A 16,687-nucleotide genomic window follows, 5' to 3' on the forward strand; every position below is an offset into this window, starting at 1 on the left:
ACATTTTCCATGCAGATTCAGTTATCAATTCTCCTTTGAGTCATCAGTTTAACCATTACATCAATATATTTTCCATGCAAGATATCTTTTAACCATGTCTTAATTTCTTAAAAGTAATTTAACAGCAATTCATACTCACGCTCAGTACTACTGATCAAAAATTTGGCAATTGACTAAAATATAATATGCAGATTTTTGATTTAACAGGCTCTGCTTACCTTTTATGTCGAGCGCTCTGATCAGTTTCCTGAGGCAAGTTGAATGGCCGATGTCTCCTGGCGACAGGTCACTCTTCCGTCTGGTTTGCACCCAATGATTTGTCTCCTCTCACATCAACTTGTCATAGATCGAATTCAGATGTTGAAACCATCCTGCTACCAAGTTTTGTTGATGTTCAAATACTGGAGAGTGAGACCAAATCACGGACGCTGGACAGAGTGGATTTCAGTTGTAACAAAAGGCAGTTTATTGAGTCAAAAGATATCTTGTCCTGCAGTTTTAGCGTGCACGGACCTAGTCATATGACTCAGTAAGGAGTCAGCTGAAAAGGGTCCTGAACAGAGATTACAGCAGATTTTATACATGGAATAATGTAGGTAGAGTCTTGTCGTGTTGGTCTTCTGACTGGTCCTGAAGAGTTGGAGGCGGACCTGCTCTAGCCAGAGCAGGAGCCCCATTGGTGCACAGCAGAGTCCCCTGCTCTGGGCACCCGACCAGTAGCGAGGGGAGTGAGGTGTGTGTGTTCGTGCGATGAAATGTCTGTGTGTCCCGGAGTCGTGAGATAAGGGGAACTGAGAGGGGCAGTTTATGGCTGGGTGTGTGTGTTGTGCAAGCTTTAATCCTATGGTCACAAACAGGCTCTTAAAGCAGCCTGGGGGCACTAAAGCCACCTAAATATATGTGCTTGATATATGAGCTATGTGTATGAATATATGTATATATGACACCAGTTAACTTTGATAAACAAACAGAATTAAGTTGACATTTTCTTAAGAAAGCTCAACTTAGATACAGTATGTGTTTTTTGTTGTTGAGTCAATCAGACAATAACTGTCTGACTCACTTATCCTGCTTTGTCATATACCCCACTGGGATAGCTCGGAATGAAACATTCATCATAGGCTGCATATGACCACAGATTTGCATTGGGGAAGAAGCAGGCTAATGGTGGCTATGTTGATTCAAAGTTGTACTAAGCCACCACAATTAGTCTATTTCCAGACTCCACTTGTAGCGAGAGGGGTTTTGCTTTGCTAAAACTTCAACAAATTGTGCTCTGCAAGTCGACCTTGTAATAGCATACACTTTTAAATGCATCTGTCCAGGGGCTGACTGGGACCAGAAATGAGCCCTGGCATTCCTAACACACCAGCAATTGTTTTTTCTTGAGGCCACCATTATTAGCCAAAATGGCTAAAATGGACCAGCCCATCTGGCTTTTACCCAAAATGCCAGATGGCCAGTCCACCCATGCCAGAGTCCAGACAGTACAGTAGATTTCTGGCTGCTACCAGACCCCTTTGTGTGAAGGCCAGTAGGGGGCACTCATTGCTCTGATAAAGGAGATTCCAAAACCCTAGGCCAGATTCTTTGGCCACAGGCCAGGGCAATGATAGGAACAGTGTCCTGCAAAGGCTGCCATTATTCAGAGGAGGTGTTTATCCAAGGTCTTCTCTGTGGTCAGTCACTAGATTCATCCGGTGATATGGCCAAATTCCCAACCTGGGCTTGGCTCTTCGTGTGATCATGGCCCTATAATACCCAGTTCACTACAAACCCCTCCCCCATCCATTGCATTCCCTAGGCCGTTGTTGCAAACGTGAATGTTCTCAGCAACAAATATGTATGTTATTTTTTAATTTTTTAAAGTTTTCTGAAATAAAATCGACAAACGAATGGCCAGTGCCAAAAATAATTGGACACACTTTATTATATAAATTCCAACTAATGTTGCATTGTGAGGCTTATAAAAGTATAAGGTTTGCATAGATTTGCCATAAAGGATAGTGAGCAACACTTACTTACAGAAAAATAAAAAGAAGAGAATTTAAACATACTGAAATTGTGCCTTGTTGAAATATCCCAAAACATGGACATTAAAAACCTAGGTATTCAATTAAATTATAGCATAGCTAATGGTACTATTAAATAATAAAATTAGGCCATGTATAATAATGTGATGTGAAAGAACTGGAGGCAAAAACTGCTAAAATAGTAACGAAACTATCATTGACTGTTTCCTTAATTTGTTTCAGTCAACATTTTTACAGCAGTGATATCCGTTAGTGCTGAGCGATCCGTGCTTTTCTAGGTCGGTTCGGTTTCGGTTTCAATATGCTTTTTTTTTAACATTAAATGCATTATGAAATAATGACATAAGAATTATTTTTGTGCTTTTTAATAGAAATTCCAAAGCCCAAAATAGTGAACATTCAATTGCCAAAACATTGAAAATGTCCCATTGTCTCTGTCAGGTCCACATTGGGTAGACATCAATAGAAAAATAGAAAATTCATCATTAATAATACAATATTTCAGTTGTGTATATTATTTGATGACTTTATTATTTTTCTTTCCTTAAAGTCATCATCTCATCTCTGACTGAGACAGAAAAACAGGCGCAATAGATTATGGTCACTGTAAATAATTACCATGTTTCTACAATGAACTAGGTTGAATATTTTCTTAAAGGAAACTCCCTTCAGCCCAGCGTCCCACAAATTTCTTGAGTTGATTTATCTTGTGAATCATTTGATTTGGGCTCCCAAAAATAAAATGAAATAAAATTCAAGTAATTGAACCGAGGTTGGTCAATTATTTGTTTAAAACTTCTTCGGGATAGGGGGCAGCATTTTCACTTTTGGATAAATAGCGTGCCCAAATTCAACTTCCTGCTACTCATCCCCAGAATATAAGATATGCATATTATTAGTAGATTTGGATAGAAAACACTGAAGTTTCTACAACTGTTTGAATCATGTCTGTGAGTATAACAGAACTTATGTAGCAGACAAAACCCAGGGGACAAACCATTCAGATTTTATTTTTAAGGTCACTGTCTATTCAATGAGTTTTCATTGGAAAATCAGATTTCTAAGGGACTTGTTTGCAGTTCCTCCTGCTTCCACTGGATGTCACCAGTCTTTCGAAATTGGTTGAGGTTATTCCTTTGTGTAAGGAAGAAGTACGGCCATCTTGAACGAGTGTCATTTGAAGTGTACTTTTTGAGAGAGGTGCATGACTCGAAAAGTAGCGTCAGTTTGTTGTCTTCCTGTATTGAACACAGATAGTCCCGTCTTCAATTTGATCGATTATGAACGTTTAGAAATACCTAAAGTTGTATTTCAAAAGTAGTTTGAAATGTTTTGGCAAAGTTTACAGGTAACGTTTGAGATATTTTGTAGCGACGTTGCGCAAATTGGAAGCTGTGTTTTTCTGGATCAAACGTGCCAAATAAATGGACATTTTGGATATATATGGACAGAATTAATCGAACAAAAGGACCATTTGTGATGTTTATGGGACATGTTGGAGTGCCTACAAAACTAGCTCGTCAAAGGTAAAGCATGATTTATATTTTATTTCTGTGTTTTGTGTCGCGCCTGCAGGGTTGAAATATGCTACTCTCTCTTTGTTTTCTATTGTGCTATCATCAGATAATAGCATCTTATGCTTTCGCCGAAAAGCCTTTTGAAATCTGACATGTTGGCTGGATTCACAACGAGTGTAGTTTTTATTTGGGTCTTACATGTGTAATTTAATGAAAGTTTGATTTTTATAGTATTTTATTTGAATTTGGCGCTCTGCATTTTCCCTGGCTATTGGCCAAGTGGGACGCAAGCGTCCCGCCTATCCCAGAGAGGTTATTAATAACTTTTTACTTTTTTTATGATGGTTAATCGCTCAGCACTAATAACCATATAATACCAAGTCCAGGTCCATCTTATTGTCCTGGAGAACTTGTCGTAATTGTCTTCAATGACCACACAGGCTCAGCATCATGTTCCTGGAAACCATGTGGAAGGCAAATATTTAATCACATTGACATATAGATTATAGACAGTTACAGACAGTGTCTATGAATATCAAATCAAACAAACTAAGATTTATGATATGTTTGTTGTTATGATCTTTGGTTTATTTTCCACACTGCTATCACAGCCACTGCTTATATACAGTAAGCGTCCATGGCATTGAATAATGATGCTTAGTTAGCGCTTTGTGATATTACACTCACATGTTATCAAATGCAGACTGACGAAGAGGACAACAGACAGGGCAAGATTGCTACTCTGGGGTGCGGCAACTCCGCCATTCACAGGCTCGCTGTGATGGTTCACTTTGCACATCTGCCTGCAAATATAACCATGGTGCAAAAACGATATCAACCCTCATGAAAGTTAAACCAGCCAGGCATGTTTAGCTGATTCATAACAGTAGTCAAGCTGAAGGTGTATATCAGTTCAGTATAACTCTGTACCAGGTCAGTGTCACTCTATTGATACTTACAGCTGCTTCTGTAAATACTGCTTGTTGGACTCGCAGTCCTTGGCCTGGCTCTCAGCTGCTATCCGCTGACTCTCAGCAGCTGAGTACAAAGCCTCGCAGGACACCCACTTATGAGATGTCCATGTCAAGTTAACCTGAAGGAATTTGATGTGCTCTGAAATCATAAGGCGCGAAAACAAAACATTTAGTGACATAAATAAAATGTTGAATCCATGTTGACCATAATCAGTTTTGAAGTGCAATGACAGTGCCATTTGATGCTAAGGCATACTATTGGTAGTTAGGGATGTTTTTGACATCTTCTTTGATAGATCAAAATAGGACATCCCTAGTTCTCATTACACAGCCAATTCTGATATTCTTTCCACTTACATATTTGTCTTTTCACCAATCACATCTGATAAATCTCCTGTGAAAAAAGCTTTAATTGTAATCTGTCCCCCTTCTGCTTCACATGAATCCAACCTGGTCTCAGAGCATTTCATATTATTTTGTAAGTAAATCTGAGACACTCCATTTAGTATGGTCTGTTACGTTTCGTATGGTATGTATTAATTTGTGGATGTCCATCACCCATTTCGTATGATATGTAACAAATTACAATTCATATTATATGCAGTGATGTAAAGTACTTAAATAGCACTTTCAAGTATTTTTATTTAAGTAGTTTGTTTTGGTATCTGTGCTTTACTATTTATATTTATGACAACTTTATACTTTTACTTCACTACATTCCTGAACGTAATTATGTTATTTTTACTCCATACATTTTCCTTCACACCCCAAATTATTTGTTACATTTGGAATGCTTAGTAGGACAGGAAAATGGTCCAATTCTGACACTTATCAAGAGAACATCCCTGGTCATCCCTACTGTCATGACTCTCCTGGTCAAGGATCCAAGGCCTCAGATCAGCTTGGCAAATGGCTGACAGATAATCAGACCCCCCTCTCTCCCACAGGAGAGGAGAGGGGGGGCAGGGCCGGTTTATGACACCTCACACCAATCGTACATTTTGTGCAGCAGAGAACACTCTCTTGCTTTTTAGTGTCAAGATTGGAATGTCTTTGTTACAGAGACATTTTGCCGCCCAAAAACTCTAATGTCCAAAGTTTGAACTTTGGAACAATATTTTGAAGATAGGAATATTATGAATTGTCAGTGGGGATCTGAAGAATAATCATGTCATATTGCTTTTCATTTTGTGATGTTATTAACCTGTTAGTACTCTAGGGGCAGTATTTCATTTTTGGATAAAAAGACGTGCCCGTTTTAAGCGCAATATTTTGTCACGAAAAGATGCTCGAATATGCTTGGAATTGATAGTTTTGGAAAGAAGACAGTCTTACGTTTCCAGAACTGCAAAGATTTTCACTGTGAGTCCCTTAGAACAAATGCTTCGGGCAAAACCAAGATGTATGACCGACCAGGAAATGCACAGGATTTCTGAGGCTACGTTTTCCATGATCGCCTTATATGGCTGTGAATGCGACAGGAATGAACGGACTCTTTATCTTGTTTCCCCAAGGTCTCTGCAGCATTGTGACGTATTTGTAGGCATATCATTGGAAGATTGACCATAAGAGACTACAATTGCCAAGTGTCCCTCTTGGTGTCTGCGTGGCATTTGGTGCGCAAAACTCAGCTCCCAGTATTTTTCCATTCGAATCTCAGAACAAACCAGGCTACAAGGACGGTGCTTTCAATGGAGAGATATATGACAAACCACCTTCAGGATTGATTCAAACAACGTTTTCCATGTTTCAGTCGATATTATGGAGTTAATTCGGAAAAAAGTTCGACATGTAGGTGACTGAATTTTCGGGTTAGTTTCGGTAGCCAAATGCATAGTAACAAAAGGGAACGATGTGTCCTACACAAGAATCTTTCAGGAAAAACTGGACATCTGCTATGTAACTGAGAGTCTCCTCATTGAAACATCTGAAGTTCTTCAAAGGTAAATTATTTTTATTTGATTCCTTGGCTGGTTTTTGTGAATATGTTGCGTGCTAAATGCTAACGCTAAATGCTAAGCTAGCTATCACCACTCTTACACAAATTATTGAGTTTCTCTGGTTCTAAAGCATATTTTGAAAATCTGAGACGACAGGATTGTTAAGAAAAGGATAAGCTTGAGAGCAGGCATATTTATTTCATTTCATTTGCGATTTTTAGAAATCGCTAACGTTGCGTTATGGTAATGAGCTTGAGGCTGTAGTTACGCTACCGCATACGGGTTTGGGCGGACTATGAGGTTAAAAACTGTAGGAACCAAATACAGTAACTTAGGAAGGAAACCCCCTTTGGCTGTTAAGTTTCCATCCAATATGATGTTAATACAATATGACGAAACTATTTTTGTTAAGATATTAATGTGATTTTAGTTTTCTAATGAGATCATAGTCTTTATATCCTTTGCACATTAACTAAGCCATGCCCCGAATGAGGTCAGAAGATGAATATCAGTGTGATGGAGCCACCATTTTTGACCAGAGTGCTTTAAAAGATTAACTTACTAGACCAGGACTCCGTCAGTCTGCAGCTGTGCATGTAAAGTGAGTTAGGAACTTTGACTATCTACCCGAGGAAGAGAGGAGAAGCTCAACTCAGACAATCACTGGTGGATCATTGAAGCCACAGTCAACTAAGAAGAAGTACATTGTGACCTCTGGTGGACAACCAGAGCCTTACACCCATTGAGCCCTTCCCATAGAAGGATTGGTTGGTTTCAACAGAGAGAGGCGACGAACAAAGACATCTACATGTAAGTACATTGCACTTCTTACCCAAACGGGCGGCAGTTCGTGAGCAAGGTATAGGATTAATGTGAGAACAGTCGTCTTGGAACGTATCCATAATAAATGTCCCCTTTCTCCATCTCTCTCTTTCCCCACTCCCTCTCCATATGTGTAACAAGCCGTCATATCTTCTATTCTGTGTTATTATTTAGTTAGTTAGTAAATTTATAATTAAATACATTTGTGTAGTACTGAATAATCAAAAACGGTGGGGGTTCTTGTGGATTCAAGTCTGCAACGTTCAGGTAATGATTAATAAGTGACTGTTATCGATATATAACACACATACACATATATACATATATATATCTTTTAGAGTTCGGGAGATGAAAACTCTATGAATAACTTCTTCCGTGGTGCCCCAAATTCCTAATGAGTTTCATTGTTACCAGATTAATTTAATCTGGTAACAATTAAACATAGTTAGTTGATCCGATAAATTACAGTCATCACATTAATGAAAGTCACGTCATGACACTACTGCCTCTGATCCGGCGGCCTCACTAAACACATGCTTCGTTTGTAAATTATGTCTGTGGGTTGGAGCTATCCGTAATTTTAAAAAACAAGAAAATGGTGCCGTATGGTTTGCTTAACTCTTGGAACTACCCATCCCAGATCCGGGAGAATTGTCATCAACTGACACTAATTAGCATAACGCAACGGACAAAAAATCTTACTAGAAAATATTCATTCTCATGAAATCACAAGTGAAATATATTGAAACACAGCTTAGCCTTTTGTTACCCTGTCATCTCAGATTTTGAAATTATGCTTTACAGCCAAAGCAAGACAAGCATTTGTGTAAGTTTATCGATAGCCTAGCATAGCATTATGTCTAGCTAGCAGCAGGCAACTTGGTCACGAAAATCAGAAAAGCAATCAAATTAAATCTTTTACCTTTGATGAGCTTCGGATGTTTTCACTCACGAGACTCCCAGTCAGATAGCAAATGTTCCTTTTTTCCATAAAGATTATTTTTGTAGCCGAAATAGCTTTTCAAAATAAAAGCCTGAAACTATGTCTTGTGACACTAGACACATTAGGGAAGCCATAGCAAAAGGAAACTGGTTGATATCCCATTCACTGCTCAATAGGGTTACATAGGAACGCAGAGGTTTCTAAATAAGAGTCCCTTCCTGATTGGATTTTTCTCAGGCTTTCGCCTGCAATATCAGTTCAGTTATACTCACAGACAATATTTTTACAGTTTTGGAAACTTTATAGTGTTTTCTATCCTAAGCTGTCAATTCTATGCATATTCTAGCATCTTGTCCTGACAAAATAGCCCGTTTATTTTGGGAATGTTATTTTTCCAAAAATGAAAATAGTGCCCCCTAGTTTCAAGAGGTTAAGGAATTTGAAATTATGTATAATTTTACTTTTGATACTTAAGTATATTTAAAACCAAATACTTTTAGACTTTTACTCAAGTAGGATTTTACTGTGACTTTCCCATTTACTTGAGTAATTTTCTATTAAGGTATGTTTACTTTTACTCAAGTATGACAATTGGGTACTTTTTCCACAACTGATTATATGTTACCAATTTACAAAACGTACAATATGTCCCGAATTTGCAAAAATTACTATATGTTCCGAATTTGAAAAATGTATGATATGTTATGAATTCTAACTAGGTGGCTAACGTTAGCTAGCTGGCTAATGTTAGATAGGTTAGGGGTTAGGGTTACGTTTATGAGTTAGGTTAAAGGGTTAAGGTTAGGGTTAGGGGAAGGGCTAGCTAAAAGGGTTAATGTTAGGTTTATGGTTAGGAGAATGGTTAACTAACATTTTAAGTATGTGAAAAGTAGCTAAAAAGTAGTAAGTAGTAAAAAAAGTGCTAAGTTTGCCTTAAGTAACCATCTGTCGTATGTAACCATGCCAAACGTTACATATAATACTCATTGTAGTGTCCCGGATTTGCTTTTACTATGTTACGTCTAGTCTTTGAGACCAGGCTGATTAACCTATTTACTCTGAAGTATGTGACAGGTCGCTGACTCGCTTATATAGTTATACCCTACATATATCTGAATTTTAATACCAGACTTAACAACTATTTGATTACAGCCTACTATGTTGTGTGGTGATTAATTATTAGAGAACAGATCATTTGGGAGGCCTACAGTAAAGTGAGTAACTGAATTAACTTGGTAACTTGTTAAGCTAAGTAAAAAAAACGTGTGAGTAGTGATCATTATTAAGAGACAAGGTCATTTGGGAGTCCACTATTTCATTTGAAAGTAGCCTGTGTGACAGCTTTTAAGGAATGGTAAACAGATGGGATGGCTATTAAAGAAATTCACTTTACTAGAACTTTCACTTAAATCATAATTTGTCATCATTTTGAACAGCTGTAAGCACAGCCTTTTTTAAGGAGCAATAACCAACCAATCATGTGTATTCATTTATCCTAACTTGGGCGGTTTCTATAGTTACAGGGGGAAATGCTGCTAGCAATATTGTTGGTGAGAAAGAGCTCCTTTCATGGTAGCCAATACCAGAGGCAAAAATCCCATACCTCCCACTGTGACAGCAATTTTCCTACCTTGGTGTAGCGTGATTTCTGAAGTGAGCTTTGCCTCGATTTCTTTATGCATCTCAATCTCTTTTTCCAGGACAGTAATGTTTACACCCAAAATAACCTGAAAAAAGACAATGGTGGTCATTGAGTAACTCCTCTGGACTTTAAAGTTACCAGAAGTGGTTTATACAACTTCTGTGACCATTGGCACAGTCATCCCAAGGAGTCCCTCCTATCACATATTTGAAGTATGCTTGTGCCAGCACCAGATTTGGCTATAAGAACGGCCTCTGAAAATATTCCTTTCATCCAGCATTTTATGTAAAACGACACAGATGAATACTCTGCTAAGATATCTGCTAATATCTGCTAAGAAAAGTCCAAATCAATGGTGGAAGATTGAGACCTTTGTGCTTAAAGGACATGGACTGCAGTCAAAATGGCACCCTATTGCCTACATATTTCTGGTCAAACGTAGAGCATTATATAGAGAACAGCATGCCATTTCAGACACAGGCATGGTGTGCCCTATCACTGCTTTCCCTCTTCTTCCAGGAAGGGTTTAACTTGACCTCCCACCCACTCCCTGGGAGGACCAGCAGTTTTTCAGAATGTGATTGCTGCATTTGCAGAGCATTTGCATAACTGCGTGTCCATTGTGCCTCTGGTTGTTATGCAAAGGCCTAATGTGGCTTTTCACTAGCAATCATTTGTCTTGATAATACAGTAACTTGTTTTCACTGAAACTATTATAAACACTCCAACTGAAAACACTAAATCACAGCCATGACTGTTAGAAAAGGTTTGGATATCAGATCAATCTAAAATGACGAAATGTAGTAAGGGCATCAGGTACAACGGAAAGGTTAGAGGCAGGGGAGAGGCAGAGGATAGCTCTTTGCAGCCTGAGGGAGTAAGTCAGTTAACCTCAGTGCTGTGGGAACCAGGGAGGGGAGTGAGGGAGAGGAGCCAAGCAAACACTCACACTTTCCTGATGACAGTCAGCCAGGGACACGTTGGTCTTGCCCAAACGCTTCAGGAACCGCTCCATGTTTATGAGTTGCCGGGTCTGGTTGGTGCGGCCCTCCTCTACCATCTCCTCCAGGGCCTGCTTGATCTTGGAGGACAGCACCCTGGCCTCCTCGTGCTTCTCTGTCAGGTTCTGCAGATCAGTCCTGCACTGGCTGTCGCCCTTCATGTCCGGAGAGGTGGCCCACACCACGATGATGATGAGGGAGCTGACCGACCACAGGAACAGGCAGGCAATCATAATATTGCAGATGATTTTGGACCTGGTCATGGTGGACACAAAGGTGGAGGTGGTGATGGTAAAATAAAAAAGAAGAACAAAATCCTTTTTTAGGGCAGGTGATTAGGTGATCCGGAGTGCGTCCTGTCCTGCAAGTGGTGTCTGTGTAAGAGGCAGGAGGTTCCTTGCAGAGTGTGTAACGGACTTCCCCTAAAACTCTGCATCAGCCGGGCTTGGCAGGAAATGGGTGTGGTGGAGTGAGGAAGCGTAAACCTATTTCACTCTCCAGCCTCTCCCTCCCACCCGTCACCATTTGTATTTTATTTTATTTATTTCACCTTTGTTTAACCAGGTAGACAACTTGAGAACAGGTTCTCATTTACAATTGCGACCTGGCCAAGATAAAGCAAAGCAGTTCGACACATACAACACAGAGTTACACATGGAGTAAAACAAACATACAGTCAATAATACAGTAGAAACAAGTCTATATACGATGTGAGCAAATGAGGTGAGATAAGGGAGGTAAAGGCAATACAATATAGCAAGTAAAACACTGGAATGGTAGATTTGCAGTGGAAGAATGTGCAAAGTAGAAATAAAAATAATGGGGTGCAAAGGAGCAAAATAAATAAATTAAATAAAATAAACAGTAGGGAAAGAGGTAGTTGTTTGGGCTAAATTATAGATGGGCTATGTACAGGTGCAGTAATCTGTGAGCTGCTCTGACAGATGGTGCTTAAAGCTAGTGAGGGAGATAAGTGTTTCATCATGCCCCGGGGGGGGGGTTCCCATATACACACACTGTGAGGGGAAAATGAAAGTCAAGACTCTAGTGTTTCTGTTTCCATTTCTCAGTCACGGGGAGCAACCTGGCAGCACTCCCAACTCGACATAGCGCTGGCCTTGAACGTAGCTTTGCGGGGAGAGTTCACAGTCACACAGCCTGGTTCTTCAGCTATGTCTTATTTGAAACACTATCACAAGAGCCAGAGTGCAGCAGCTGAGGCCGATGCAGCAACTCAGTGTTACCTGAGCTTATGCCACTAGGCCCCTTAGAGAAACCTTGGCACAATGACAGACACACCCAGGAAACCCTGTTGACAGGTAGTCACTCTGTCCCCTTCATTATTTATTTTATTTTTTATTTCACCTTTATTTAACCAGGTAGGCTAGTTGAGAACAGTTTCTCATTTACAACTACGACCTGGCCAAGATAAAGCAAAGTAGTTTGACACATACAACAACACAGAGTTACACATGGAATAAACAAACATACAGTCAATAATACAGTAGAAAAAGTATATATACAGTGTGTGCAAATGAGGTAGGTAAGGCATTAAATAGGCCATGGTGGCGAAGTAATTACAATATAGCAATTAAACACTGGAATGGTAGATGTGCAGAAGATTAATGTGCAAGTAGATACTGTGGTGCAAAGCAAGATAAATAAATACAGTTGGATGGGCTATTTAGAGATGGGCTGTGTACAGGTGCAGTGATCTGTAAGCTGCTCTGAAAGCTGGTGCTTAAAGTTAGTGAGGGAGATATGAGTCTCCAGCTTCAGTGATTTTTGCAGCTCGTTCCAGTCATTGGCAGCAGAGAACTGGAAGGAAAGGTGGCCAAAGGAAGAATTGGCTTTGGGGGTGACCAATGAGATATACCTGCTGGAGCGCGTGCTACGGGGTGGGTGCTGCTATGGTGACCAGTGAGCTGAGATAAGGCGGGGCTTTGCCTAGCAGAGACTTGTAGATGACCTGGAGCCAGTGGGTTTGGCGGCGAGTATGAAGCGAGGGCCACCCAACAAGAGCGTACATGTCGCAGTGGTGGGTAGTATATGGGGCTTTGGTGACAAAACGGATGTCACGTTGATAGACAATTTGTTGAGTAGAGTGTTGGAGGCTATTTTTTTAAATTACATCGCTGAAGTCAAGAATCTGTAGGATAGTCAGTTTTACGGGGGTATGTTTGGCAGCATGAGTGAAGGATTCTTTGTTGCGAAATAGATTGGAGATGATTGGAGATGCTTAATGTGAGTCTGGAAGGAGTGTTTACAGTCTAACCAGACACCTAGGTATTTGTAGTTGTCCACATATTCTAAGTCAGAACCGTCCAGAGTAGTGATGCTGGACAGGAGGGCAGTTGTGGGCAGCAATCGGTGGAAGAGCATGGATTTAATTTTACTTGCATTTGAGAGCAGTTGGAGGCCATGGAAGGAGAGTTGTATGGCATTGAAGCTCGACTGGTTTTCTCTGCGTAGAGGTGGATCAAAGAATCACCAGCAGCGAGAGGGACATCATTGATGTATACAGAGAAGAGAGTCAGCCCAATAATTGAACCCTGTGGCACCCACTGCCAGCGGTCCGGACAACAGGCCCTCCGATTTGACATACTGAACTCTAACGGAGAAGTAGTTGGTGAAGCAAGTGAGGCAATGATTTGAGAAACGAATGTTGTTGAGTCTGCCAATAAGAATGTTGTGATTGACAGAGTCGAAGCCTTAGCCAGGTCGATGAATACGGCTGCACAGTAATGTCTCTTATCAATGGCAGTTATGATATCGTTTAGGACCTTGAGCGTGGCTGAGGTGCACCCATGACCAGCTCTGAAACCAGAATGCATAGCGGAGAAGGTACTGTGGGATTCGAAATGGTCGGCAATCTGTTTGTTAACTTGGCTTTCGAAGACCTTAGAAAGGCAGGGTAGGATAGATTTAGGTCTGTAGCAGTTTGGGTCTAGTGTGTCTCCCCCTTTGAAGAGGGGGATGACCACGGCAGCTTTCCAATCTTTGGGAATCTCAGACTCTTCGAAAGAGGTTGCAACAATTTCGTCAGATCAGTTTAGAAAGAGTGGGTCCAAATTGTCTAGCCCAGCTGATTTGTAGGGGTCCAGATTTTTCTTCTCTTTCAGAACATCAGTTATCTGGATTTGGGTGAAGGAGAAACTAGGGAGACTTGGGCGAGTTGCTGTGGGGGGTGCAGGGCTGTTGATCGGGGTATGGGTAAACAGGTGGAAAACATGGCCAGCCGTAGAAAAATGCTCATTGAAATTCTCAATTATAGTGGATTTATCGGTGGTGACAGTGTTTCCTAGCCTCAGTGCTGTGGGCAGCTGAGATGAGGTGCTCTTATTCTCCATGGACTTTACAGTGTCCCAGAACTTTTTTGAGTTTGTGCTACAGGATGAACATTTCTGCGTGAAAAAGCTAGCCTTTGCATTCCTAACTGCCTGTGTATATTGGTTCCTAACTTCCCTGAAAAGTTGCATATCACGGGGGCTATTCGATGCTAATGCAGAACGCCACAGGATGTTTTTGTGCTGGTCAAGGGCAGTCAGGTCTGGAGAGAACCAAGGGCTATATCTGTTCCTGGTTCAAATTTTTTTGAATGGGGCATGGCATGCTTATTTAAGATGGTGAGGAAGGCACTTTTAAAGAATAACCAGGCATCCTCTACTGACGGGATGAGGTCAATGTCCTTCCAGGATACCCGGGCCAGGTCGATTAGAAAGGCCTGCTTGCTGAAGTGTTTTAGGGAGAGTTTGACAGTGATGAGAGGTGGTCATTTGACCGCAGACCCATTACGGATGCTTGTCAATGAGGCAGTGATCACTGAGATCGTGGTTGTAAACAGCAGAGGTGTATTTGGAGGGCAAGTTGGTTAGGATGATATCTATAAGGGTGCCCGTGTTTACGGATTTGGGCATCTAGCTTAGATTATAGGATGGCCGGGGTGTTAAGCATGTCCCAGTTTAGGTCACCTAGCAGCATGAGCTCTGAAGATAGATGGGGGGCAATCAATTCACATATGGTGTCCAGGGCACAGCTGGTGGCAGAGGGTGGTCTATAGCAAGCAGCAACGGTGAGAGACTTGTTTATGGAAAGGTGGATTTTTAAAAGTAGAAGCTCAAATTGTTTGGGTACAGACCTGAATAGTATGACAGATCTCTGCAGGCTATCTCTACAGTAGATTGCAACACCGCCCCCTTTGGCAGTTCTATCTTGTCGGAAGATGTTATAGTTAAGGATGGCAATTTCAGGGGTTTTGGTGGTCTTCCTAAGTTAGGATTCAGACACGACTAGGACATCCGGGTTGGCAGAGTGTGCTAAAGCAATGAATAAAACAAACTTAGGGAGGAGCCTTCTAATGTTAACATGAATGAAACCAAGGCTTTTACAGTTACAGAAGTCAACAAATGAGAGCACCTGGGAGTAGGAGTGGAGCTAGGCACTGCAGGGCCTGGATTGACATCTACATCACCAGAGGAACAGAGGAGGAGTAGGATAAGGGTATGGCTAAAGGCTATCAGAACTGGTCGTCTAGTACGTTCGGAACAGAGAGTAAAAGGAGCAGGTTTCTGGGCGCGATAGAATAGATTCAAGGCATAATGTACAGACAAAGGTAGGTAGGATGTGAGTACATTGAGTAATGATGAGAGAGATATTGTCTCTAGAGACGTTTAAACCAGGTGATGTCACCGCATATGTGGGAGGTGGAAGTAAATGGTGGTTATAGCAGGGCTAGAGGCTCTACAGTGAAATAAGACAATAATCACTATCCAGGACAGTATTGGACAAGGTATGTTGATCTTAGGGAGAGGCATGCATAGCCGAGTGATCATAGGGGTCCAGTAAGTTTTTTGGCTGGCTGGAGACATGGCGATTCAGACAGCTAGCAGGCTGGGGCTTGCGCGTGCGGTGACGTCGATAGACCAGTCGTGATGGATTAGTAGGGTTCCGAGTAGCAGAGGGGTCCAAGTCCAATTGGCAAATAGGTATAGTGGCCCAAGACAGTGGCCGATGGAACTATTCAGCTAACAGTCCAATATGCTCTCGATAGCTGGTGGGCCGCGGCTAGCAGCTAGCGGGCCACTGCAGGCAGGCCAGCAGTTGGGCATTCAGGGGACGTCGCGGCGTAGGGGCCAGTTGAGTACCCCCTTGAGCAGGTTACGTCGGTAGTCCAGTCGTGAAGGATCGGCGGGGTTCCATGCCCCGTACCGGCCCCGTATACACTTCTTAGAACTACCCCTCCCGGCTCCGGGAGAATTGTCATAAGCAACCGCTGAATAGCATAGCGCAACAGTCAAAAAATATTACTAGAAAATATTCATATTCATGAAATTCATTACATTTCATTATAGTACAACGGTTTGACTTGTCTAATCTTAGCAATTTCTTCTTAGCTAGCTACATAGCCGTCTTTGTATTAAAGATAATTGCGTAATTATCGTATTTCGTCGTCCTAACGTAGTCTACACTGCTATCTGCCCAGCAGCTAGCCAGCTAGCCAGCTAGCAAACGTCCACCGTCTACCGAATAGCAGCACTGTAATAACTATTACACTCAACTGAACGACTTGATTAGTGTAGTGTTAGCTAGCTACATAGTTGTTTTTGCTGTCTTCGTATCCAAGATAATTGTGTAGTTTAGAGTGTGTAGTCTTAGAGTGATTATCTTAATTTACCGAGGTTATCTAGCCAGCTATTTGTCGTCCTTAACGTAGGAGACACTGCTAGCTAGCCAACAGCTAGCCAACGTCTACCGAATAGAACTTCCGCACTCAACAACCCGGTCGCATTCCGCTTCGCCCCACAGGTAGTATCAC

The 16,687-nt window shown here is 41.3% G+C and overlaps 1 protein-coding gene across 1 annotated transcript; it reads right to left on the reverse strand.

Moving 5' to 3' along the window:
* Positions 1 to 1,894: 1,894 nt before the first annotated feature.
* LOC115109128 (uncharacterized) lies at positions 1,895 to 11,301 on the reverse strand. The gene is made up of 5 exons (XM_029633736.2): positions 10,821 to 11,301; positions 9,860 to 9,956; positions 4,510 to 4,663; positions 4,238 to 4,353; positions 1,895 to 4,006 (listed from the first exon to the last, which is right to left on the reverse strand). Coding segments are annotated over exons 1-5 (684 nt in total). The 5' UTR covers positions 11,136 to 11,301; the 3' UTR covers positions 1,895 to 4,004.
* Between the last annotated feature and the right edge of the window lie 5,386 nt (positions 11,302 to 16,687).

The sequence above is a fragment of the Oncorhynchus nerka genome, linkage group LG25, assembly GCF_034236695.1.
Source record: "Oncorhynchus nerka isolate Pitt River linkage group LG25, Oner_Uvic_2.0, whole genome shotgun sequence".
Classification (NCBI taxonomy): domain Eukaryota; kingdom Metazoa; phylum Chordata; class Actinopteri; order Salmoniformes; family Salmonidae; genus Oncorhynchus; species Oncorhynchus nerka.

Bases quoted from the DNA above. Each gene is read 5' to 3' on its own strand.
- LOC115109128 (XM_029633736.2), bottom strand. From the start codon at position 11,135: ATGACCAGGTCCAAAATCATCTGCAATATTATGATTGCCTGCCTGTTC. The intron at 4,664-9,859 runs GTAGGAAAATTG...TTATGATTTCAG, and splicing joins AGAAATCACGCTACACCAAG to AGCACATCAAATTCCTTCAG. The intron at 4,354-4,509 runs GTAAGTATCAAT...TTATATTTGCAG, and splicing joins CAGTATTTACAGAAGCAGCT to GCAGATGTGCAAAGTGAACC.